The sequence below is a fragment of the Hylobates moloch genome, unplaced genomic scaffold (genome assembly GCF_009828535.3).
Source record: "Hylobates moloch isolate HMO894 unplaced genomic scaffold, HMol_V3 SCAFFOLD_11, whole genome shotgun sequence".
Taxonomy (NCBI): domain Eukaryota; kingdom Metazoa; phylum Chordata; class Mammalia; order Primates; family Hylobatidae; genus Hylobates; species Hylobates moloch.
The window spans coordinates 65,738,602-65,763,392 of NW_026652286.1; the positions used below are offsets into that span (position 1 = coordinate 65,738,602).

At 35.2% G+C, this 24,791-nt stretch overlaps 1 protein-coding gene across 2 annotated transcripts in view; it reads right to left on the reverse strand.

Annotated features, from left to right (window-relative positions):
* Positions 1-24,791, reverse strand: part of SLC36A4 (solute carrier family 36 member 4) — a 54,867-nt gene that overhangs the window by 23,733 nt on the left and 6,343 nt on the right. Inside the window, exons 2-7 of one of the 2 annotated variants that reach the window (XM_032167144.2) lie at positions 18,661-18,784; positions 17,393-17,483; positions 15,803-15,891; positions 14,684-14,779; positions 13,793-13,877; positions 1,093-1,320 (exon numbers count right to left, since the gene is read on the reverse strand). In XM_032167144.2, coding sequence (XP_032023035.1) covers positions 1,093-1,320; positions 13,793-13,877; positions 14,684-14,779; positions 15,803-15,891; positions 17,393-17,483; positions 18,661-18,784 — 713 coding nt within the window. Of the gene's footprint in view, positions 1-1,092; positions 1,321-13,792; positions 13,878-14,683; positions 14,780-15,802; positions 15,892-17,392; positions 17,484-18,660; positions 18,785-24,791 lie in introns of those variants that run through there. The other variant, XM_032167146.2, reaches the window with a different exon arrangement.

Here is a 24,791-nt window from a genome sequence, read left to right on the forward strand (position 1 = left end):
TTATTTAAGGCAAGCAGGATGCTATTTCACTTCTCCAAACAGCAGCTCATGCTGTTCCTTCTATTTTGGGAACCTCCTTTTCTGCTTAATTGACTCTTACATGTTTAGCTGAGGCGTCATGAACTCCGGAAAGCCTATATGAACTTCCTGTCTGTTTCCTCCCACTCAGTGCTATAAGAGAAACTACAGCTTTTGAAATTCAAAGAGGAGGGAAATGAAACACAGATCCATAATAAGAATTTATAATAAATTGCTAATGAAGATTTTACAACAATTACCTTGGAAATAATATATAAGATTAATTAGATCAAGAGTGACTAGAACAGGGATTCTCAACCTTTTTTGGGTCTTTGGCACCTTTGCAAGATGAAAGCTATACAACTGCTCAACAGCAAAACACATAGATAAATACAGAATACTAAATCTTGCAAACTATTTTAAGGGATTTGAAGAATCCCTGAATCCCATCAATAGAATATTTTAAGGAAACTGGGTTAAGAATCCCCAGACTATGGACAATGAAATCAGTTGATGTTATTGCATATACTTCAGATAAAGGGATTACAGACTAGTGTAGTGGCAGTGGATTGAAGCAGTGGCAGTAAACAAAAGTTCAGAAGTGAAAGGAAATTATAGAATTGCATATATATATATATATATATATATATATACACACACACACACACACACACACAAACACATAATATGCATCTCTTGTGATTGGTTCAAATTTTAAAGAATAATATATTTAATGAGTACCTGGTTTCATGTTTGGCACTGTACTAAGAACTCAATCATAAATCTCATAACTCTAATAGGGTAGGTATTACTATCTTCTGAAGTGCTGTCACAAAGCCAGAAGCGTATTTACCAAGATTCAAGATCTGACCACAAAGTCTGTTTAATCTCTATGTCATATACTTTTCTAACTCAGCAGCATCCCCCTAAAAGAAACCAACATTTACTCATTGTACACTGTGTGCCACATATGAAGTAGGGGTCTTTACATATCATTACTTTTGCCTCCACAGTAAACAAAATTTTACTTATATAAGAAAGATAAGAACTTAGTTAAAAACTTTTTATACTTACCCTGACAACATACTGGTAAATTATCACAAGACTGACAGCCATGGAAACGTTGGCAAGGAATGAAAGTACAAATAGATTCTTTAGTTCACGAATGAAGACCAAAAGAATTATAAATGGAAGAAAGCAAAGCATATATATCCTTAGGTCAACACTTCTTCTCTCACATGGATTTGATGAATTGGTACTATTCGAAATAAACACTTTACTCTCCAGGAATCCTTCATGAACCTATATAGGATAACCAGCAGAATAAAGAAGGGGGAAAAACTTCCATCAACTTACAATCATAAAACACACGTACAAAGAAAATTATAACCTATACACTCTACAATAAATTCCTATGATATATTTTAAAATATTTACATTTACATTTTTTCGAGATACTCTGGTTTCCTAGAAACACATGTATCAAATGTAACAATAACTGACGTAAGATAATCTTGAAAGGTAATTTCTTTTATCATACTGTAAATATAAAGTTCATTAGAAAATTATAATGATAGATTTGCTAATGTATTCTGAAACTTTGTGACTATCATGCTCACAATACCTCCAAAGGCTCAAATATCTCTTTTTGAGATCATCAAATTTGGGACCATGCTTGCCTAGGATGGCCACTGAGTATTCTCCTCTAGCTTATTTTCTTCAGATAGGAAACAAGCTCCAATTATCTCTTAGAAATATAGTCAGAGCAAAATTTTAAAATTATAGCCTAACCTTAAAACTCTTCTAGAGCAATTATTTATAAATTATCATCACTATCAATAAATATTTATTAAAAATCCACTACATTCATGCATGGCCATATGGTAGACAGTACATAAATTTTTGCTAGAGCAAAAACCTTCACAAGATAAATCAACATTATATTAAAACTTATTCAGCCATTCCTATAACCCAATTTTCAGATTTCAAAACAAATATAATTTACAGGCTCCATATATTAAAAACTATCACTGATCCAATTAATCACATAACACTACTTACTAAAATAGAAATGAAATTACAGAGGACTTTAGAAACAGTCTTAAAAATTTATAGCAGAGGCAGATAATACTATAACTAGAATACCAGTGAAAACTTATTTGCCCCAAAACAGTGTACCCTCCTTCGAACACATCAATATTGTCGAGTCTCTGGATACACACACTCTAAAAAATTCTTAAGACCTTATAATAATAATAGCTAGTGTTTTTTGAGTAATTTCTTTGTATCAGTACTGAACTACATGCTTTATATACAACATCTCACTTAATCCTCAAAATGACTCTCTAAAGTAGGTGGTAATATTAATCCCAATTTATAGTTGAGGAAACTGAGGCTTAGAGAAATTTTTTTTTAAACCTTGCACAATATCAAGCCAGTAAGTGGTGGTTCTAGGATTCAAACCCAAGCCTGTGACTCTAGAATTAGCCTGACCAAAATACTGCAACCCAGAAAGGAGGGCCCTGCCCAAGCGGCCACCTGGCCTCCACTCTTACATATCTCTCTCTAAATGTAGTAATTAAGAGGCCAACAAATCAAAAGATTAAAACACATTTCTGATATAACAATTTAAGTGTTTCTTCTACTTTAATTTTACATGTATAATCTACCATAAGCAATGTTTAGTGTCAGTATAAATGTACACATCATCTTAGACTGTAGAGAATATATCTATTAGATTTTTGCCCTATACAGGCAATTTATAACTCATACTGGACTAACAGACTCTCAAGTTACACCATGCACCATTTAAGAAATGCACAGCTCATGACTATCTTGTAACCGACCATCAAAACTTTACATTTTATTTTCTATAATTTGAAATAAAAACAAAATTGGGGATTTACATTCCTTGGTTTTTACAAACATATTTGATTGTTGATTTAACGTTCTAGTAACTAAATTACTTAGAGCCAAATACTTCTTATGAAAGCAGTATCTCCAATAATTAGATTAGATAATGATCAAAGTAAAGTTGTAACAAGGATAGCTGGCAAGAGAAAAGCAGTAATATAACCAATATTTTAAAGGGCTGTTTTAATTATTATTAGTTGCTTGGGAATTTAAAATTAATTCTATCACAAATATCGTATTTTAGCACTTTTGGCAGAAAAGTGGTTATAAAAATTCTGAGGATTAAAAAATAAAATAAAATAAAAATGTAGATACATACCTAGAGCAAGATTCAGGTAAACATTTGAGTCCTTTGGTGCCCTCTAGAGACAGAGATTGGCTATCTAATAGGACTTCCTATGATCTCACATGTTTACCAAAATGTAAAACACTGAAATAAACATTATAAAATAAAATTACTAAATTCAGTTGTTTCCATTTGAGCTCAAATTTACTAAAATCTACCACTTATTAACTTTTCAATGATTCTGTAATTTAATAATTAAAATTCCAAAGGCAGATTATGTTCGTCAGTAAAGCCAAATGAAGAATTAAAGTTATAGTACCCTATATTTATATGCTTTACATTTTACAAAGGCTTTCATAAACGTTTTGTCAGCTGAGCCTCACAATAAGTTTATGAGAAACAAGGGGATATTTTGTTACTATCCCCATTTTACAAATAAGGAAACTGATGCTAGACCAGGGATAAGGGGGGTTTGCCCAATATGTGAGTTAAAACTGAGAAAGCAGAGATTTGAACTCCTATCTTCTGATTCTACAATCAATGATCTTTGATATTGCTACATTTTTTTATTTGTAATACTGTATTCCTTCCCATTCTCCATGCCTACATACCACTATTTTATTTCTAGAGCATCTTAGAGTAAAAACAGAGAGGAACAACTGTAACCACCATGGACTAGACTCATCAGAAGCACTAGGGTTCTTTATCCCGTACTGATTGTACAAAAAGACTTAATGGGACCAAGAATAGTCATGTGGCAGTTACATAGCAGGTTTCTACATTTGTGTGGCAACTAAACCCTTAATTTTGGGGGTTAATAAAATATATTTCAATTTCATGTAGACTAAGCAGAGGGTAACAATCCTATGGTTTTTAACTATAACAGTAAGTAGCAATTGGTAAGGTTTAATCAATTGGCATGTCTACTATTGTATAATGCTATCAAATGTAAAAGAACCCCTCCGTAGAGAGTGAAAATCTCTGATCTCATGCTGCTTCAGTGACCATCTCAACTACTTTATCAAGCCTGACTGCCTTTTTTTTCCATGTTACTCTTTATGGTTCAAAAGGACTTTTACCTTTCTATCTACAGCAGGCATTCTCCTTAACTCCAGAGAATCACTTTTTCTACCTGATCTTCTTAGGACACGTGCAAAGTTAAACTTTTCCATTCAACCTGAGAAGCATCTGATAATATTTCATAGGAGAAAGTCACCAATTCTAAGCTTATAAGCATTTATTTTATCCACCTTATCTATTCTTTATGTCATACAAACACACTCACAACTAAAATCCGACAAGACAATGTCCCGTGGGGTGATGAACAATTAACATATTGGATGTGACAGAGATCTAGGTTTCAATCTAATTCCGTATGACTTACAGCACACTACTCATGTTTTGTAAGACTGCTTTCTCATTCATAAAATGAGCATAGTACGTACTTTACAGAGTAGTTACAAAGATTAAATAATGTATATCATGGTTTGAAAATATAAAATTATAAGGCACTATTAACATTATTCTTAAATTCAAATAGAGCTTGTAACTCCTTGAGAAGACAGGTATTCAAAAAGATACAGTACTACCATGTTGCACCACTCTAGAAAGGCATAATTTCCATCATATTATATATAAATAACCGGTAAGATGGTATGTCTTATCAGTTCTTGTTAATAAAAAGCCTCTTAATGGAGTTAGGAGTCCTAGGAATATGCAATTTGTAGAATTAAATATTTGTAAAATCAAAAGGATGTCCTCTATAACAAGTAATGCTAATGGAAGGACTGATGCTTTATTTTGATAAACAAAAGAATATAAACAGGACTCTAATTAACTCTAACTACTGTTACTCTTTTCTATGTCCTCTACATCTCCCTTGGCTACTTGCTCTCGCTAAGACCTTTCACTCTATTCTGTAGTCACAATACATATGAGGGAACACCTATGTCTGATGGTTTAGATTACAGATTTTTCTGCCAGAAAATGTGTATAAGAACTTAATTATTTGCAAATATCTAGTAAAAGTTAGAAGAAATAGTTTAAAAGTAGGATATTTTGAAAAAAATAATAAAATGAGGGTAGAAAGAAAAACTACAGAATTTATTGGGACTCTCAGATGCAGACAGCATCTAAGAGTACCCTCCTGGCTAAAACTGTCAGCAGTTACAACACTAATCTCTTGACACCATTCCCTTTTTTAAAAACATTTTATTATTTAATTTTTCCATAAATTATTGGGGTACAGGTGGTATTTAGTTACATAAGTTCTTTAGTGGTGATTTGTGAGATCCTGGTGCGCCCATCAACGAAGCAGTATACACACACTGCACCATATTTGTTGTCTTTTATCCCTTGTCCCCTCCCACTCTTCCGCCCAAGTCCCCAAAGTCCACTGTATCATTCTTGTGCCTTTGTGTCCTCATAGCTTAGCTCCCGTAGCTCCCACGTATCAGTGAGAACATACATTGTTTGGTTTTCCATTCCTGAGTTACTTTACTTAGAATAACAGTCTCCAATCTCATCGAGGTCATTGCAAATGCTGTTAATTCATTCGTTTTTATGGCTGAGTAGTACCCTATCATATATACATCATATGTCATATATATCATGTACATCATATATATCATATATATGTATATCTTACATGATATATATACGATACACATGATATATATATCAGTTTCTTTATCCACTCATTGATTGATGGGCATTTGAGCTGCTTCCACAATTTTGCAATTGTGAATTGCGCTGCTATAAACATGTGTGTGCAAGTATCTTTTTTGAATAATGACTTCTTTTCTTCTGGGCAGATACCCAGTAGTGGGAATACTGGATCAAATGGTAGTTCTACTTTTAGCTCTTTAAGGAATCTCCACACTGTTTTCCATAGCGACTGTACTAGTTTACATTCCCACCAACAGTGTAGAAGTGTTTGCTGATCACTGCATCCACACAAACATCTACTGTTTTTTGATTTTTTGATTATGGCTATTCTTGCAGGAGTAAGGTGGTATCACATTGTGGTTTTGATTTGCATTTCCCTGATCATTAGTGATGTTGAACATTTCTTCATGTTTGTTGGCCATTTGTATATCTTCTTTTGAGAATTGTCTATTCATGCCCTTAGCCCAGTTTTTGATAGGGCTGTTTGTTTTTTTCTTCCTGATTTGTTTGCGTTCGTTGTAGATTCTGGATATTAGTCCTTTGTCAGATGTATAGATTGTGAAAATTCTCTCCCACTCTGTGGGTTGTCTCTTTACTGACTGTTCCTTTTGCTGTGCAAAAGCTCTTTCATTTAATTAGGTCCCAGCTATTTATCTCTGTTTTTATTGCATTTGCTTTTGTGTTCTTGGTCATGAAATCCTTGCCTAAGCCAATGTTTAGAAGGGTTTTTCCGATGTTATCTTCTAGAATTTTTACAGTTTCCGGTCTTAAGTCCTTAATCCATCTTGAGTTGATTTTTGTATAAGGCAACAGATGAGAATCCAGTTTCATTCGCCTACATGTGGCTAGCCAATTATCCCAGCACCATTTGTTGAAAAGGGTGTCCTTTCCCCACTTCTTGTTTTTGTTTGCTTTGTTGAAGATCAGTTGGCTGTGAGTATTTGGCTTTATTTCAGGGTTCTCTATTCTGTTCCATTGGTCTCTATGCCTATTTTTATACCAGTACCACACTCTTTTGGTGACTATGGCTTTATAGTATAGTTTGAAATCAGGTAGTGTGATGCCTCCAGATTTGTTATTTTTGCTTAGTCTTGCTTTGGCTATGCAGGCTCTTTTTTAGTTCCATATGAATTTTAGAATTGTTTTTTCTAACTCTGTGAAGAATGATGGTGGTATTTTGATGGGGATTGAGCTGAATTTGTAGACTGCTTTTGGCAGTATGGTCATTTTCACAATATTGATTCTACCCATCCATATATATGGGATGGGCTTCCATTTGTTTTTGTTTTCTATGATTTATTTCAGCAGTGTTTTATAGTTCTCCTTGTAGAGGTCTTTCGACTCTTTGGTTAGGTATATTCCTAAGTAGTTTTTCTTTTTTGCTTAAATTACAATTTTTATTGTACATTATTTTATTGATCCTCATAGGTTAGCTCAGACTGAGGGGGAGAGGTTGGAACAACAAATACCTGGAGAGTGATAACTGTGTCAGGTGCTATCCTGTGTGTTTGCAGGTTTTTTGTTTTGCTTCGTTGTTGTTTTTTTAATTATACTTTAAGTTCTGGGGTACATGTGCAAAACGTGCAGGTTTGTTACATACGTATACATGTGCATGTGCCATGTTGGAGTGCTGCACCCATTAACTCGTCATTTACATTAAATATGTCTCCTAATGCTATCCCTCCCCCCTCCTCCCACCCCACAACAGGCCCCAGTGTGTGATGTTCCCCACCCTGTGTCCAAGTGTTCTCACTGTACAATTCCCACCTATGAGTGAGAACATGCGGTGTTTGGTTTTCTGTCCTTGCAATAGTTTGCTCAGAATGATGGTTTCCAGCTTCATCCCTGTCCCTATGAAGGACGTGAACTCATCCTTTTTTATGGCTGCATAGTATTCCATGGTGTATAAGTGCCACATTTTCTTAATCCAGTCTATTATTGATGGACATTAGGGTGGGTTCCAAGTCTTTGCTATTGTGAATAGTGCCGCAATAAACATACATGTGCACGTGTCTTTATAGCAGCATGATTTATAATCCTTTGGGTATATACTCAGTAATGGGATGGCTGGGTCAAATGGTATTTCTAGTTCTAGATCCTTGAGGAATCGCCACATTGTCTTCCACAATGGTTGAACTAGTTTACAGTCCCACCAACAGTGTAAAAGTGTTCCTATTTCTCCACATCCTCTCTAGCACCTGTTGTTTCCTGACTTTAATGATCGCCATTCTAACTGGTGTGAGACGGCATCTCATTGTGGTTTTGATTTGCATTTCTCTGATGGCCAGTGATGATGAGCATTATTTCATGTGTCTGTTGGCTGCATAAATGTCTTCTTTTGAGAAATGTCTGTTCATATCCTTCACCTACTTTCTGATGGGGTTAATTTTTTTCTTGTAAATTTGTTTAAGTTCTTTGTAGATTATGGATATTAGTTAGCCCTTTGTCAGATGGGTAGATTATAAAAACTTTCTCCCATTCTGTAGGTTGCCTGTTCACTCTGATGGTAGTTTCTTTTGCTGTGCAGAAGCTCTTTAGTATATTTAGATCCCATTTGTCAATTTTGGCTTTTGTTGCCATTGCTTTTGGTGTTTTAGTTGTGAAGTCCTTGCCCATGCCTATGGCCTGAACAGTATTGCCTAGGTTTTCTTCTAGGGTTTTTATGGTTTTAGGTCTAGCATTTAAGTCTTTAATCCATCTTGAATTAATTTTTGTATAAGGTGTAAGGAAGGGATCCAGTTTCAGCTTTCTACATATGGCTAGCCAGTTTTCCCAGCACCATTTATTAAATAGGGAAGCCTTTCCCCATTTCTTGTTTTTGTCAGGTTTGTCAGAGATGAGATGGTTGTAGATGTGTGGTATTATTTCTGAGGGCTCTGTTCTGTTCCATTGGTCTACATCTCTGTTTTGGTACCAGTAGCATGCTGTTTTGGTTACTGCAGCCTTGTAGTATAATTTGAAGTCAGGTAGTGTGATGCCTCCACCTTTGTTCTTTTGGCTTAGAATTGTCTTGGAAATGTGGGCTCTTTTTTGGTTCCATATGAACTTTAAAGTAGTTTTTTCCAATTCTGTGAAGGAAGTCATCGGTAGCTTGATGGGGATGGCATTGAATCTATAAATTACCTTGGGCAGTATGGCCATTTTCATGATACTGATTCTTCCTATCCATGAGCATGGAATGTTCTTCCATTTGTTTGTGTCCTCTTTTATTTTGTTGAGCAGTGGTTTGTAGTTCTCCTTGAAGAGGTCCTTCACATCCCTTGTAAGTTGGATTCCTAGGTATTTTATTCTCTTTGAAGCAATTGTGAATGGGAGTTCACTCATGATTTGGCTCTCTGTTTGTCTGTTATTGGTGTATAGGAATGCTTGTGATTTTTGCACATTGATTTTGTATCCTGAGACTTTGCTGAAGTTGCTTATCAGCTTATGGAGATTTTGGGCTGAGACGATGGGGTTTTCTAAATATACAATCATATCTGCAAACAGGGACAATTTGACTTCATCTTTTCCTAATTGAATATCCTTTATTTCTTTCTCCTGCCTGATTGCCCTGGCCAGAACTTCCAACACTATGTTGAATAGGAGTGGTGAGAGAGGGCATCCCTGTCTTGTGCCAGTTTTCAAAGGGAATGCTCCCAGTTTTTGCCCATTCAGCATGACATTGGCTGTGGGTTTGTCATAAATAGCTCTTACTATTTTGAGATACGTCTCAGAGGTACAAAGAGGAGCTGCTACTACTCCTTCTGAACTCATTGTGGTTTTGATTTGCATTTCTCTGGTGGCCCAGTGGTGACACAATCTCTCAGCATTTGCTTGTCTGTAAAGGATTTTATTTCTCCTTCACTTACGAAGCTTAGTTTGGCTGGATATGAAATTCTGGGTTGAAAATTCTTTTCTTTAAGAATGTTGAATATTGGCCCCCACTCTCTTCTGGCTTGTAGAGTTTCTGCCAAGAGATCCACTGTTAGTCTGATGGGCTTCCATTTGTGGGTAACCCGACCTTTCTCTCTGGCTGCCCTTAATATGTTTTCCTTCATTTCAACTTTGGTGAATCTGAAAATTATGTGTCTTGGAGTTGCTCTTCTCAAGGTGTATCTTTGTGGCATTCTCTGTATTTCCTGAATTTGAATGTTGGCCTGCCTTGGTAGGTTGGGGAAGTTCTCCTGGATAATATCCTGAAGAGTGTTTTCCAACTTGGTTCCATTCTCCTCATCACTTTCAAGTACACCAATCAGACGTAGATTTGGTCTTTTCACATAGTCCCATATTTCTTGGAGGCTTTGTTCGTTTCTTTTTACTCTTTTTTCTCTAAACTTCTCTTCTCACTTCATTTCATTCATTTGCTCTTCAATCACTGATACCCTTTCTTCCACCTGATCGAATCAGCTACTGAAGCTTGTGCATGCATCACGTAGTTCCCGTGCCATGGTTTTCAGCAGGTCATTTAAGGTCTTCTCTTCACTATTTATTCTAGTTAGCCATTCGTCTAATCTTTTTTCAAGGTTTTTAGCTTCTCTGCGATGGGTTCAAACATCCTGCTTTAGCTTGGAGAAGTTTGTTATTACTGATCATCTGAAGCCTTCTTCTCTCAACTCGTCATTCTCTGTCCAGCTTTGCTCCATTGCTGGCGAGAAGCTGCGTTCCTTTGGTCTTTGATGATGGTAACATACAGATGGGGTTTTGGTGTGGATGTCCTTTCTGTTTGTTAGTTTTTCTTCTGACAGTCAGGACCCTCAGCTGCAGGTCTGTTGGAGTTTGTTGGAGGTCCACTCCAGATGCTGTTTGCCTGGGTATCACCAGCAGAGGATGCAGAACAGCTAATACTGCAGAACAGCAAATGTTGCTGCCTGATCCTTCCTCTGGAAACTTCATCTCAGGGCACCCAGCTGTATGAGGTGTCAGTCGACCCCTACTGGGAGGCATCTCCCAGTTAGGCTACTCGGGGGTCAGGGACCCACTTGTTGAGGCAGTCTGTCCATTCTCAGATCTCAAACTCCACACTCAGAGAACCACTACTCTCTTCAAAGCTGTCAGACAAGGACGTTTAAGTCTGCAGAAGTTTCTTCTTCTTTCTGCCCTGCCCCCAGAGGTAGAGTCTACAGAGGCAGGCAGGCTTCCTTGAGTTGTGGTGGGCTCCACCCAGTTTGAGCTTCCCAACCGCTTTGTTTACCTACTCAAGCTTCAGCAATGGTGGACGCTCCTCCCCCAGCCCCACTGCCACCTTGCAGTTCAATCTTAGACTGCTGTGCTAGCAGTGAGCGAGGCTTTGTTGGCGTGGGACCCTCCGAGCCAGGTGCAGGATATAATCTCCTGGTGTGCCATTTGCTAAGACCATTGGAAAAGCACAGTATTTTCCAATGGAAAATTGGGAGTGTCCCAATTTTCCAGGTACCATCTATCACAGCTTCCCTTGGCTAGGAAAGGGAATTCCCCAACCCCTTGTGCTTCCCTGGTGAGATGATGCCCTGCCCTGCTTCGGCTCACACTCCATGGGCTGTACCCACTGTCGACAAGCCCCAGTGAGATGAACCCAGTACCTCAGTTGGAAATGCAAAAATCACCCGTCTTCTGCATCGCTCATGCTGGGAGCTGTAGACTGGAGCTGTTCCTCTTCAGCCATCTTGGAACCGGTGAGTAGTTTAATTTTTTTTGCAGCTTTTGTAAAAGGAAAAGGGGTTGAGTTCTTGATTTGATTCTCCACCTCTTCACTGATGGTGTATAATAGCTACTCGTTTGTGTACATTAATCTTGTATCCGGAAACTTTGCTGAATTATTTTATCAGTCGTGGGACATACCGTAATGTAATAAAAGCCATCTATGACAAACCCACAGCCAACATAATACTGAATGGGGAAAAGTTTAAAGCATTCCCTCTGAGAAATGGAGCAAGATAAGGATGCCCACTCTCACCACTCCTCTTCAACGTAGTACTGGAAGTCCTAGCCAGAGCAATCAGACAAGAGAAAGAAATAAAGGGCATCCAAATTAGTAAAGAGAAGTCAAACTGTCCCTGTTTGTTGATGATATGATTGTTTACCTTGAAAACCCTAAGGATACCATTCCTCTTATAGACATAGGAAAATGGCTGTGAAAGTGAGAAACCAAGCTAAAACAATCATGTAGGGGCTGAAAGAGAAGAGTTCACAGAGAAAATGGGAAAAATGGGTGTTTGCACAGGATGGGAGCAAGGAAAGTGGCAGAGACCATCAATGCAGAAATCACACAAAAGGATTAAACCCTTTCAGTCTAGAAAGTTTTACTGACACTTGTGCAATCAACCAGGTACAGTACTAGGTCTCAGAAATAAAGACATGAAAAAGGTATAATCTCTCCCAGTCCAGTGAGTTCATTTTCCTTCAGAGCCAATAACCATACTGGGTACTGATAAGCCAGGCACTCTTGGATGCTAGTTTACAGTGATGAACACAAGGGATATGGGAGTCCCTTCCTTCATGAGGCTTGCTGTCTAGTGGTGAAAAATAACTTGTAAATTAACTTCAGTACAGCATGATCAAGGCTATTTTTAAAAGTTATACAGAAGCCAGGAGAAAAACCAATAAATTCTAGCAAGAGATAAAGAAAAGGAAGGCATGGAAGGAACAGTTAAGAAAGGTTTCACAGAACAGGTGACATTTAAGTTTCCAGACATTTAAGGTTCCAGATATAAACAAAACTTTTCTAGATGCTGAGACATGGTACACTGGAAAGAAAACTGACCAGAAATCCAAGCCCTAATATCTAACTAGTTATGAACTCTTTTGTAAAAGAGGGTTTGACTCAATGACTTCTTCCAACACTAAAAATCTAAGTGAATGGCTCAAATATAGCATACAGGGATAGTCTAAATCAGGGGTTAAAAAACTATGGTCTGCAGACCACCTATTTTTGCAAATAAAATTTTACCTAAATACAGCCTTATCTATTTGTTTACATATTGTTACCTATGGCTGAACTGAGTAGTTACAACAGAGACCATATGGCCTGCAAAGCAAAAAATACTTATTATCTGGCCCTCTATAGAAACAGTTTGCCAATTATCAGTGAAATGAAGCATAGTCTATACTTGGAAAAGAGACTCAAATACACACAAATGCATAAGAACCTACACATAGGTTCTTTAAAAAACATACTCAATCATTTTGCATAAAAATATCTACAAGACAATCATATATATTACTATGTAAAATGTTTACTGTACCATGGACATGTGGATAATTAATAAATATTATTGATTAAAATAATGATGAAAGAAGAGTAGGGGATAATGTAGGAATAATGATACCAGTCATACAGAAAAGTGCTTTATAGTATTGTTTTGATGGAGGGCTTTTTTATTTTAATGCTTTCCATATTTGTCCAAATACACTGTCAATCTCTTCCAAGACTGCAAACCACTTCTTCTTAAAGCAAACCTTCATAATATGAGAAAGTTTCTCAAAGAACTACAGAAAACTGTTCATTTTTTGGACACAGCATCTTTTTATACAATGGCTATAATTACTGGATTTTAATAATGAATGCTCACTATTTTTACTTGATTTTTTTAGGCTACTGGCTAAAGCCTTATATAGTTCTTTATAGAATGTCAATGTAAAGAATATACTTCCAAAGCATCTATATATATGCTTTTGAGATCTAAGTTCCAAGTAGCTAAGAATCAGTAAATTACGTCATATTCTGATCTGAAAAAACAAGCGTTATCAGTATTATAACAAAACAGTAAAATCAACAATTACAGCAGAAATCCAACTTGCAAGAAAAAAAGACTAAGGGAAAATCTATAAAAGAAGATCATTTAGGAAAGGAACACATTTTCAAATTCAACCATGGCTTCCACAGAAGAAATATGAAGCCATAACTAGGGCTTTAGAAGAAAATGATTTCACTAACTGGAGAAAAATACTCACTTGTTTCACATTTTCGGCTAAGAAGACAATATAAACACTACAGAATCCCAGCTGTGTTATCACCAGAAAAAAGTCAACCACACTCCTGAAAAAAGATATCCACAAATGAGATCCATAAGAGCTACTGAAATGTCAATATATTTTATTTCTCTTTTCAAGAGTTTTAAAACATTTTATTATAGCATGTATTCTCCTACTCAACATATCAGGAACTGAGCAGCTCACATCAAATCTAACTTCCTGAAAATCTCCAGAAAGGCCACACTTAACTATAAACTACTCTACTAATGCTGTTCTTCTTTTAATTCTCATCTCACATGTCATCTGTACAACAGGTAGCATTTTGCTGACTGCTTATGCTTCCTTATTTTTCTAGTCCTGTATTCATCTGACTTTGATTAGCCAGAGCCACCAATAATAAAGTGACATTTAAGTAACAAGACAATAAAATAAGGTTATGCTAAAATATAGCCATACCTCAGATAAGCATACAAATACTACAACTTTATTTGAAATAATGAGACTGCAACATTTTTCTTATTTTCCTTTATTTAAAAAATTAATGAACATGATTATGTCATTATTTGACCAGGTCACGCTTTATAAACATCATTTTATTTCATCTACCCTAATGATCCCATGAAATGGGTATTACTATAAACTCACTTCATACTGAGAAAAACAAACCACAATGATAAATAATTTGATCAAGGTCAGAAAGCTGAAAAATGGTCAAGTTGAGATTAGAACCCAAGTCTGTTTAACTCTAAGGGTTACATATGTTTATTCCCCAACTTTATCATATTTTTATTTATATATATTGTTAGGTTAAAATACTTAAAATTAATATAATTTTAACAATCATATATTAATAACAGAGTAAGTACTTACCGTCCCCATGCTGCTTGCTTCTGAAGACAACTCCATGGACTCACTTCCATAGCAAAGCTCACAGTGTCACTATAACCTAATGTTGACTTTTTAAACCTGTAATTTAATGACATACATACAAAGGAAAAAAGAAAAATTTTAAGGTGGTCCATAAAACCACCTCTTGAAATAAACATAAAATAAATGGGAATTAATAAATGCAAGGCTATGCACTGACAGATGAGTTATCAAAATGTCAAGATCTGCATACTTCTAAAGCATGCCTCATAAAGTTTTAAATGTTTAAATCTGTCCTTTTTACCAGTATATTAATTTTATCTACTGCTAAAGTTTATGTAAGTGCAGAATTCATGTAACTTAATATTTGTACTTTATTAATTTAAATATTTCAAATGCCTAAAACATCAACTACATTATTCATGTCTAAATTATTCCATTCTTAGAACAGCATTATTTAATAATACATCTGTGCAAGGCTGTACAATACATTTTCACATAAACTATCTCATTCAATCTTTCCATGAGGTAGGTATTATTTCTCCATTCTCTCTGTCTTTTTTTTTCCCAAGTATACATTGTTATATAAAGCTCATAAATGATTTGCCCAAAGTTTTAAGAGTAATGTAACAACAACAAAAAAGAGTCAAGACTTGATATTAGGCTACTAGAATACATATGGTCTACTGTCAAGTAGAAGTATTTCATGATACAAAAATAAAGAAAATAGTATTATGTTGTTGACAATCTACTAACTCATACATCAGCAGAGAGCACCAAAGGCATTATAATCAAAACAGAATTACTAACACACTGAAGACCATTATGCTATAGCTAAAAATCACACCACTGTCTCCACTGCCTCTATATATCTTTTCTAATTTTTTCTATTTATACTAAGAGAAACCATACTATTTCACTAATAAGGCTACCTTTTAAAAATAAATAGATTCTAACCAGATTTAAATTATATGAAATGCTATCCTCTTCTATATTCATTACCTTAGATGTATCTATATAAGAGCTTAAAGGAAATACAAAGCACAGTAGAATGTAAGACTATATGATGCTCTAAATAAAAGATAGCTTTAAAATAAATAGGGTTAACAAATCCACATTTACCTCAGACATAGAAAGTGACTGCAACGTACCAATATGTGCATACAGTGAACAGAAATAATTCCTATAAACACAAGGCTGATTGGTCCAAGCTGTGGGAAAAAAAAATTTGTAAGGTTTAACAGAAATTCAGTAATCTTATAAGCAATGAATCAATGGATTATTCACGTGCAGTGAATAAATATTTGTTGAGCCAAATGATTAGTCACTGCGTAAGGGAAAACTAATAAACTTGATGCAGAAGGAATTTCGAGTAATAATTAAGACAACCATGTATAATTCCATCTTATTAACTTAGCTACTCAAACCTACGAATATGGAGTATAGATAACAAAGCAGGATAGAACAAAAGATCATATTTAATATCAGATGGCAAGTCTACAACTATCAGTGACCCACCATTATAATTATATGCAACTATGCATCATTATCTAAATCCCTAAAAAGCACAATATCAAATGGAGACTGTGAGCAATTTATTGCTTCTACAGACTGCTTGTTGGGTACTTACTATGTGTCAGAAACCATGCTTAGAAAATAATTATTTCAAAAAGTAGTAAATAAAATATTTTAAATATTTATTTACTAAAATTAAAGCAATGCAAGTAATTACCAAGATACAACCAAAATATTGCCAATGTTTATTTTTATAATCAAAAGTTTTATCATCTAAATTAGGGGGAACAAAACAGTCAAATGCAGAGACAGTTAAAACTGTTTTTAGAAACTGGTCTATTCAAAAAACGTTAAATATTATTTTATTACCTCATAAATGGGTTTCTCCCCTATCAAGGTTCTCTGTAATTATAACAATTAGAATAACTGCCTCTAAAAATGCTTTACATATTGGTTTTTAAAAGTTATTGTTATTACTTTTCTTTTTTTTGAGACAGAGTCTTGCTCTGTCGCCCAGGGTGGAGTGCAGTGGCACAATCTCAGCTCACGGCAAACTCCACCTCCTGGGTTCATGCCATTCTCCTACCTCAGCCTCCCGAGTAGCTAGGACTACAGGCGTCTGCCACCACGCCCAGCTAATTTTTTGTATTTTTTAGTAGAGACAGGGTTTCACCGTGTTAGCCAGGATAGTCTCGATCTCGTGACCTTGTGACCTGCCCACCTCGGCCTCCCAGAGTGCTGGGATTACAGGCGTGAGCCACTGTGCCCGGCCAACTTTTCTTAACTGTTATTTAAATTCTGAAAACTGTATATTTGACTCTAAAAAACTATACAATGTCACATTACCAATAATCTGCTCTCTATATATATTTGTTGCTATGATTACACTGCTAAATTCAATTCCTGAAAATCCAAAGTAATAATAAGATATAACTACACCTGGAAAAATCAAAGACTGTTTTAGGGTTCTGCCTTTTTTTGGCTAAATATTACAAATAAGTAATGAAGTAGAAATGAATAATTAGTATTTTTTGTTAGATATGATTATCACAGTTGACACAATTTTATCAAGACAACATCTAAATGATCATCTAAATGTCACCTTACCAGGTTATATTTGACTAGGCCAGATGTTAGGGTGCCATAAATGAGACTGATAACTGCATCTTAACTGGTGATTACAAAGATAAGTCTTACCACTATGCCTGCATTTTTTATTGCCAACGGAAGTCCTAAAAGGCCAGTTCCAATATTTCCTTTAAGAAGGTGCATAAGAGTTTGTACAAATCTGAAAAGTAAAAGTTGTAAGACTTAGATATTTTAGAACAAAATCTATTATAACATGATCGTGGTTTTAGTACTAGAAGGGAACTGAAAATCAATCTAGGCAAGGAACCAAATAATATTTCCATCCCACCACTGGGCCAGAAGTCATACTTGGTTCAAGTCCTATCTTTGCTAACTGAAAGTGGAATAACAAGAGTTATTGTGGATATTAAATGAGATAGTTAAGTGAAATATCTGCCAAACAAGATAGGAAAAAATTAAATTTAAAAAGGCTAAAGGCATCCTGTTTACAGGGTGGTTTTGTACACAGTAAAGCAATAATTTTTTTTAAAAAAGTAATTTTCTCGTAAGATATTTTGCTGCTATGATTTTCAAAACAATGTTGCGTATTTGGTTGGTAACACAGCAATGTATTGACACTACCTATGTAACCATGATACTAAACACATTTGATCTATGATTGTCAACCTACGAATTTAATTAAAAAAAATGCAAGTTTTAAAACTATATGCATCAACAGGTAAGATAAACACTAATTAATTTTTAGATACTATGAATTCTCTAAGGGATTTGACCTAAGAGTAGAGATGCCAGAGGCATCTGAAGGAAGTATCTTCATCAGGAAGAAATAAGTTGAAACAAAAATGAAGAGCAAAAAGTTTAAACTTATGAAACAAAAATGTTTATTTACCTAAATATTTTTTCAGTTTATATTCTTCTTTTCTGATCAATTGCATATTACTTTGCTTAACCATTAAACTATTATTAGAATGAGAAGTTACTCAAATCTATTAATGATGACAAAATGTCAAAAAAGGTTTTAAAAAGTTAACAATGCTTTCCTACCTCCATGACTTTGTTTCAGTATAAAGAAGCATTTACTACCTCCTGGATCATTTCAGAAGTCACTTCTCTTAACATTCCTGTTCCACTTAATCAGATATCCCTTCTTTCAAGATCCCTAGCATTTGTTACGCCTCATCACTGCAGTAATTCCTATACACTGCTCTGTGATTTAAATGCATTTCTTTCCCAAATAGACTATAAACTCATTGAAGGTGGAGACTATGTCTTATATTTGTGTCTTGTAATGTAACAGAATGTCTTGGCTGTAGAAGAAGATTACAAAATACGTACTGAATTAAAAGAAAAGGAGACTTATAAACCATAACACTTACGAAATGCCCTCTTGATCATCAAGTTGGTAATGCTTCTGAACAGGCAGAAGCTCTTGCTCATGTTCTTCATCTGATGTCCCATCAAAATTCTGCTCATTTATCAAGGGCCTCATTACATCCATATCTTTAAAAAAGAAAAACAAAGTACTTCACTATTGCTTTAAAAAGTTGGATAAAGCTGGTATAAATGAATTTTAAAATATTAGGAAACACCATTTGTACTCATCTTTACTATTTCCATCCTAAGTTAGTTCATACTAATACCCTGAGTTTTAGTACATTTAAAAAGAAACGACTAAATTTATTTGCTGGATATTCTGTTTGGAATATGCAGTGCAAGGTGAAAGCTTAAGTACTCAATGCAAAACTTTTTCTGCTTTATCCACAAGAGGTTTATAGTAAATGATCATAGAATTACACTATGAGAAATGTAAAGAAATGATCAAATATGTTTTCATCTCTGCTTAGCTTCAAATCATACTGTACAGGTAAATAGTAATCACGTTTTTAAATACTTGATGAAAATTACAAAGTGATTCCAATATTTAAAATTTCAGTATCAAAATTTGCCCTTTACCACTTTATCAGCATGTATTTCCTGAGAACAAGGATATTCTCTTACATATTCATATTATGAAATTCAGGTTAACATTGATGCAATACTCTATTTAATCTACATTCCATATTCCACTTTCATCAGTTATACCAATAAATTCCTCTTAGCAATTTTTTCCTCCATCCAGGATTATATATTGCATTTAATTGAGTTGTTCTAGTGGTTTCTTTGCCATTATATTTTTTATGATGCCTTTAATCATCTTTTTTTCTTACTTAATTTTTTACTATCTTGTTTAAGTGGTACTCTCTGACTTCTACCTATTACCTATACAACAATTAATAATTTAATTCTAGTTTTTCCTGTCTCTGTTCCTTATTTTCTCATTTTTAGCTGTATTCTTCCTACTTTGACAATACATATGATGTTTTTCATACTGTCCTTCAAATTATGTCTCTACTCATTTCTTAGACCTGTATCTACAATCAATATCAATATTCACTATCAGTTCTCTGCCAGTTTCCTCAATCATCCCTTGGCTGGAAGAAGTTCATCTTCTTAAAAGGTATGCATCAGAATGGCCTGCAGGGCTTGCTCAAACACACAATAATGGACTCCATCTCAAAGTTTCTCACTCAGTAAGTCTGGGGTGGGCCTGAAAATACGCATTTCTAACAAGTTCCCCAGTGCTGCTGATGTTGCTGGTCTGGGGACCACACTTTGAGGACCACTGCTCTGATTCCTCAGGACGGTCTCATGGGCACAGTATTCCCTGAGTTTTTACATGTTTCAAACTGTTTTTCTTTATAGCCTGGATACTTGAAGAACAACTAGATATAAAATCCTTGGCTCACACTTTCATTCCTTGAGTTTCTTGAAAATGCTGTTCCACTTTTGCCTCGCTTTTATATGCTACTTTTGAGAAGTCTGATGGCAGACTAATTTTCTCAGCCATTAAGTAACTTGTTCTTTTTCCTAGAGTTCCTGAAGATATTTTCTTTGTCTTTAAAGTCTAGTAACTTTACTACATGTCTTGGGGTTGATAATGCTAAGTCAGTTTTCCCAGGGACATAGTGGGCCCCTTTTGATATGTTGATTTAGGTTTTTTCTTATTTCTACTATAAAGTTTTCTTGGATAATAGCTTTAAATATGTATTTGGTTCAAATACTTCTTCTTTAGATATTTCAATTACATGCATGTTGGATCTTCTTTGCCTGTCTTCCATTCAACCACTTTATATCTCTGACCCTTCTGATGTCTGTCTTTACCTCATTCTCATTCATATCTATTTTAAGTGACACATTAAATTTTCATTTCAATACATTCTCCCTTACATCTTGTAATTTATTTCTTATTTGTGAGTTTTCCTATTTCTAAGCATTTCGTACACAGGAATCCTAGTTGAAGAGTGTTCCCTCTGTCACTATAGTGAAGTTCAGTTTATTTCATAGACAATGTTGAGCTGTTAGGGGTGAGCAAAAGCAGCTGGCATGTCTTCTAGTTCTCTTTCATTTCTGCAGGACCATCAATTTTCCCCATTACTTTGTTCTTTCCCTCCCTTGCCATCTGAGGGGCATCTCCACTGCTCTATTTATCTCCCACCTCCAGAAGCAATGTTTTGTCAAGGCTGCCCCCTTCAGTCCTGCTCAAATTCACATTCCTGTACTCAGTGCTATGAATTACTAACTTCTAGACCTGACCTCTGTTTAGACGTTTAACAGTTTAAATTAGACTTTCTCTTTCTGAAGGAGGTTTTCACCGTGCTTAATCCAGTTTCCTGCTCCCCGCTCTTCTTTTCCAACGAAATACTAAAGACTCCCCTCTCCCACTCTCCATGCTTGTAGCAGCAACAGAAATTTCTGTTTTTATATTTATAGATAATTTGAGGTTCATGGTATCCTTGATCTCCTAGCAATGCTAAAAGAGTAATTTCATGAATGCTTTACTTGTGCTTCAAGTTGAATTCACAGGTTTTAGGGGAAGATGTGTTGAGAGACTAGGATTTTAGCAGCCTCCATTAGCCCAGTGCCAATTGGAATTCAGCATATTCATTCTTAATAAGAGTAAAGTGATGCCTTAAGATACTGGATGATGCTTGAAAACAGTCTATACAATTATTTACATATTCTTCTTCTACTAACATAACTAATATGTGTAGAGTAAAATTCACAGAATTATCAGTTCTAAATTCCTGCAGTCAAAAATAATGAGGATTTTCTATAATTCAAAGTTCCCAACTTTCCTTTTGGCTGGTTTTTCTAACCCTTTAATCTTTAGGACATTCTCCATACATAGTTTTGTAGGATTTCCTTGTTTCTTGTTTTCCAGTTTCAAAGGTGGCACAGTCTAGAACTATACACAGTAAAAATTGTTTCCCCAGTATTAGGTCTACTGGGATATCTACTATCTCACATTTACTCTAGAAATTTATTAATTATGTTTACTTTTTGTTTGGATAAACCCTATATCCTTTTCTGTTATACTCTATACAAAATAAATTGGTACTCTTGTAAAACCATCACATTAGTTTCCTAGGGCTCTCATAATCAAGTACTACAAGAGAATTTATTGCCTCAAAGTTCTAGAGGCTATTAGTCTGAAAAAGTGTTAGGAGGGTTGGTTCCTTCTAAAGGCTGGGAGGGAAAGCTCTGTTCCAGGCTGGCCTCTCTCACTGGTTTATGGACAGTCATCTTCAAATTCACATGACATTCTCTCTGTAATCATGTCTGTGTTTAAATTTCCCCTTTTTATAAGGACACCCGTCATATTGGATTAGGGACCCTCCCTACTCCAGCACAGCCTCATCTTTTTTTTTTTTTTTTTTAAACGGAGTTTCGCTCTTGTTGACCAGGCTGGAGTACAATGGCGCAATCTTGGCTCACTGCAACCACCGCCCCTCCAAGTTCAAGCAATTCTCCTGCCTCAGCCTCCAGAGTAGCTGGGATTACAGGCGTGCACCACCACGCCCAGCTAATTTTTGTATTTTTAGTAGAGACAGGGTTTCACCATGTTGGTCATGCTGGTCTCGAACTCCTAACCTCAGGTGATCCATCTGCCTCAGCCTCCCAAAATGCTGGGATTACAGGCATCAGCCACTGCTCCTAGCCATGGTCTCATCTTAACTAATTATAGCTACAATGACCCTATTTCTAAATAAGGTCACATCCTGAGGTATGCAAGGCTAAGACAACATATAAATTGAGGGGTGGGGGGACTATTTAATCCATAACGACCATCATTATTAGTTGTATGAACTTCAGTTTCAACCACCAATATGTTAATATTTTTATTCCTAAATGTACTCCACTGCCCTCGCTAACTAGGGTTCATTTGCTTTTATTCATTTAGCTTATCCAAATTATCAGTTATTTGACCTTTCTGATTTCTTTCTGTCAGGGAGTGTGCAGTATGTTCTGTGCTGTACTAAGTACACTATCTGTCCTCAATAAAGATAGTTATCACTACCAATATTTCAAAAACGGAACAATCTGTTATTTAAAGCACACTGCCCAAGAGATCACAGCAGTAAGGAAAGTACGGAAAATGGTAAGTTTCTTCATATCTTTAACAACAATATGAACGCTAAATGATAAGTTTATTTGTAACGGCATTATTGAAGAGTTTATTTTTAATATCATTTTAAATAAACCTGGAAATCTAGAATTGTTAAAATTACCTATAAATACTAGTTTTGTAATTCACAGAATTAAGTTTTTAAAAATAGTATTACAATGTTCAGAATCCTAAGTAAAAATTAGTTGGGACCTCAGTCACTCTGAACAAACTCACATTGTTTAGCAGCTATCATATTTATTTAACTTTGTTCAACAGTGATCCCTTACACTTTTCCTTACTTCTTAAAGTCATTAATTTTCAATGTTATATTGTCTAGAAAACATTAAACATGACTTACTGTGAAAAATAGCTTTTCATATATATATATATTTGCTTTAAATTCATCTCATCCTTCACGTTTAAAACCTTAACAAAAATTTAATTATTCCTGGGTACAAAAAACACAGATAGGTAGGAGGAATAAGATCTAATGTTCTGTAGCACAATACAGCAACTGTAGTTAACAATAGTTTGTTTATGTATTTCAAAATAACTAGAGAAATGGATTTGAAATGTTCCCAACACACACACAAAAAAGGATAAATATTTGAGATAATGGATATCCCAATTATCTTGATTTGATCATTACATATTGTATGCTTATATCAAAATATCTTATGTACTCCACAAATATGTACAATTATGGGCCCACAAAAAATTTTTTAATTGAATTATTCCAGGAAACTCCTCTAACTCTCTTATAATGAGATTAAAGTAAGTTAATTTTTCGAAGTTTAAATAATTTCAGATAAAAATACTTCTTAATAGCGTTAGGAATTTAAGAAGTACATATTTATTTACTATGTTGATTCTACCATTAAGGAACCATGCAATGTGACATTACTAGCTAAGTTCTAACTATGCACTTAAATATTTTTCTTTTTTTTGAGACAGAGTCTCACTCTGTCTCCCAGGCTGGAGTGCAATGGCGTGGTCTTGGCTCACTGCAATCTCCGCCTCCCAGTACACATTTTTCTAACTGCATCTGAAAAATCTCTAAGACTTTCCCTCCAGTTTTAGTCTACGTAGAGAGGTAACATTACATACTAAAAAATGTGTATCTGTTAAACTAAGTAAACTAAGAGAAGGTAAAGCAATCAGGTTTTAAGACTGAGCATATCAACTTGAATGATATAAAACAGCTCTTGAATCTAAAGAGTAAATTGAAAGACACCTAACTAGAAATACCTAGGAAATACTTAGTACCCAAGAAATTGCATCTTTAAATGGTAAGAGCCTATATATACCTAGATCTCTGAACATTAGATTTATTAATAGAGTCAACTAGTCATTTATAACTTTTAGAAGCTCCAGGTAATACTATATATAACATGCTAAATTGTATTTTTGTTTCCAATTTAGGTATACACTATAGAAAAATGCAGTAATATGATTTCCTTACACTTAACTCTAATTTTTTAGGAGAGCTTTTAGCCCTGGCATTGGTCACAAGGCTGAGTGAGGCATTCCAGGCTTGACTACAATTGCATGCTTGAGAAACTTTAGGTTGGTTTAATGTCACCGAAACTGAAGGTAAATGTATATGGCAGAAGATTAAGCTGGAAAGCTTGATAAGTTTTCTAATCAGTGTTGTCAAGAATTGCATCCCTTTCCTACGGAAGGTTTCTGGCTCAGATTCAAGAAAGACAGCACCCATCACTACCACCATATCCTCCCCTTGGTTATTTCACACTGTGATGTCAGATGAAAAGCAGTGATGTATGAGGTAAAGAATTAGCATTCATACTCTCTCTGGTAACTGCCTGTGGAATTCCCTGAAAGACATATATATGAAAGTGGTTACCAGGAGTTGTTTTTCCTGGCACAATAGACTCCCATGGCTTACCTTTTAGTTTGCTAGTGAAAAGGATGTCAAAGACTATGATGGCTTTTATGCACATCAGCATTATAGGCGAACAATTACGGAAGCTGATGCAAAGAGGAATAAGCCCTCTCACA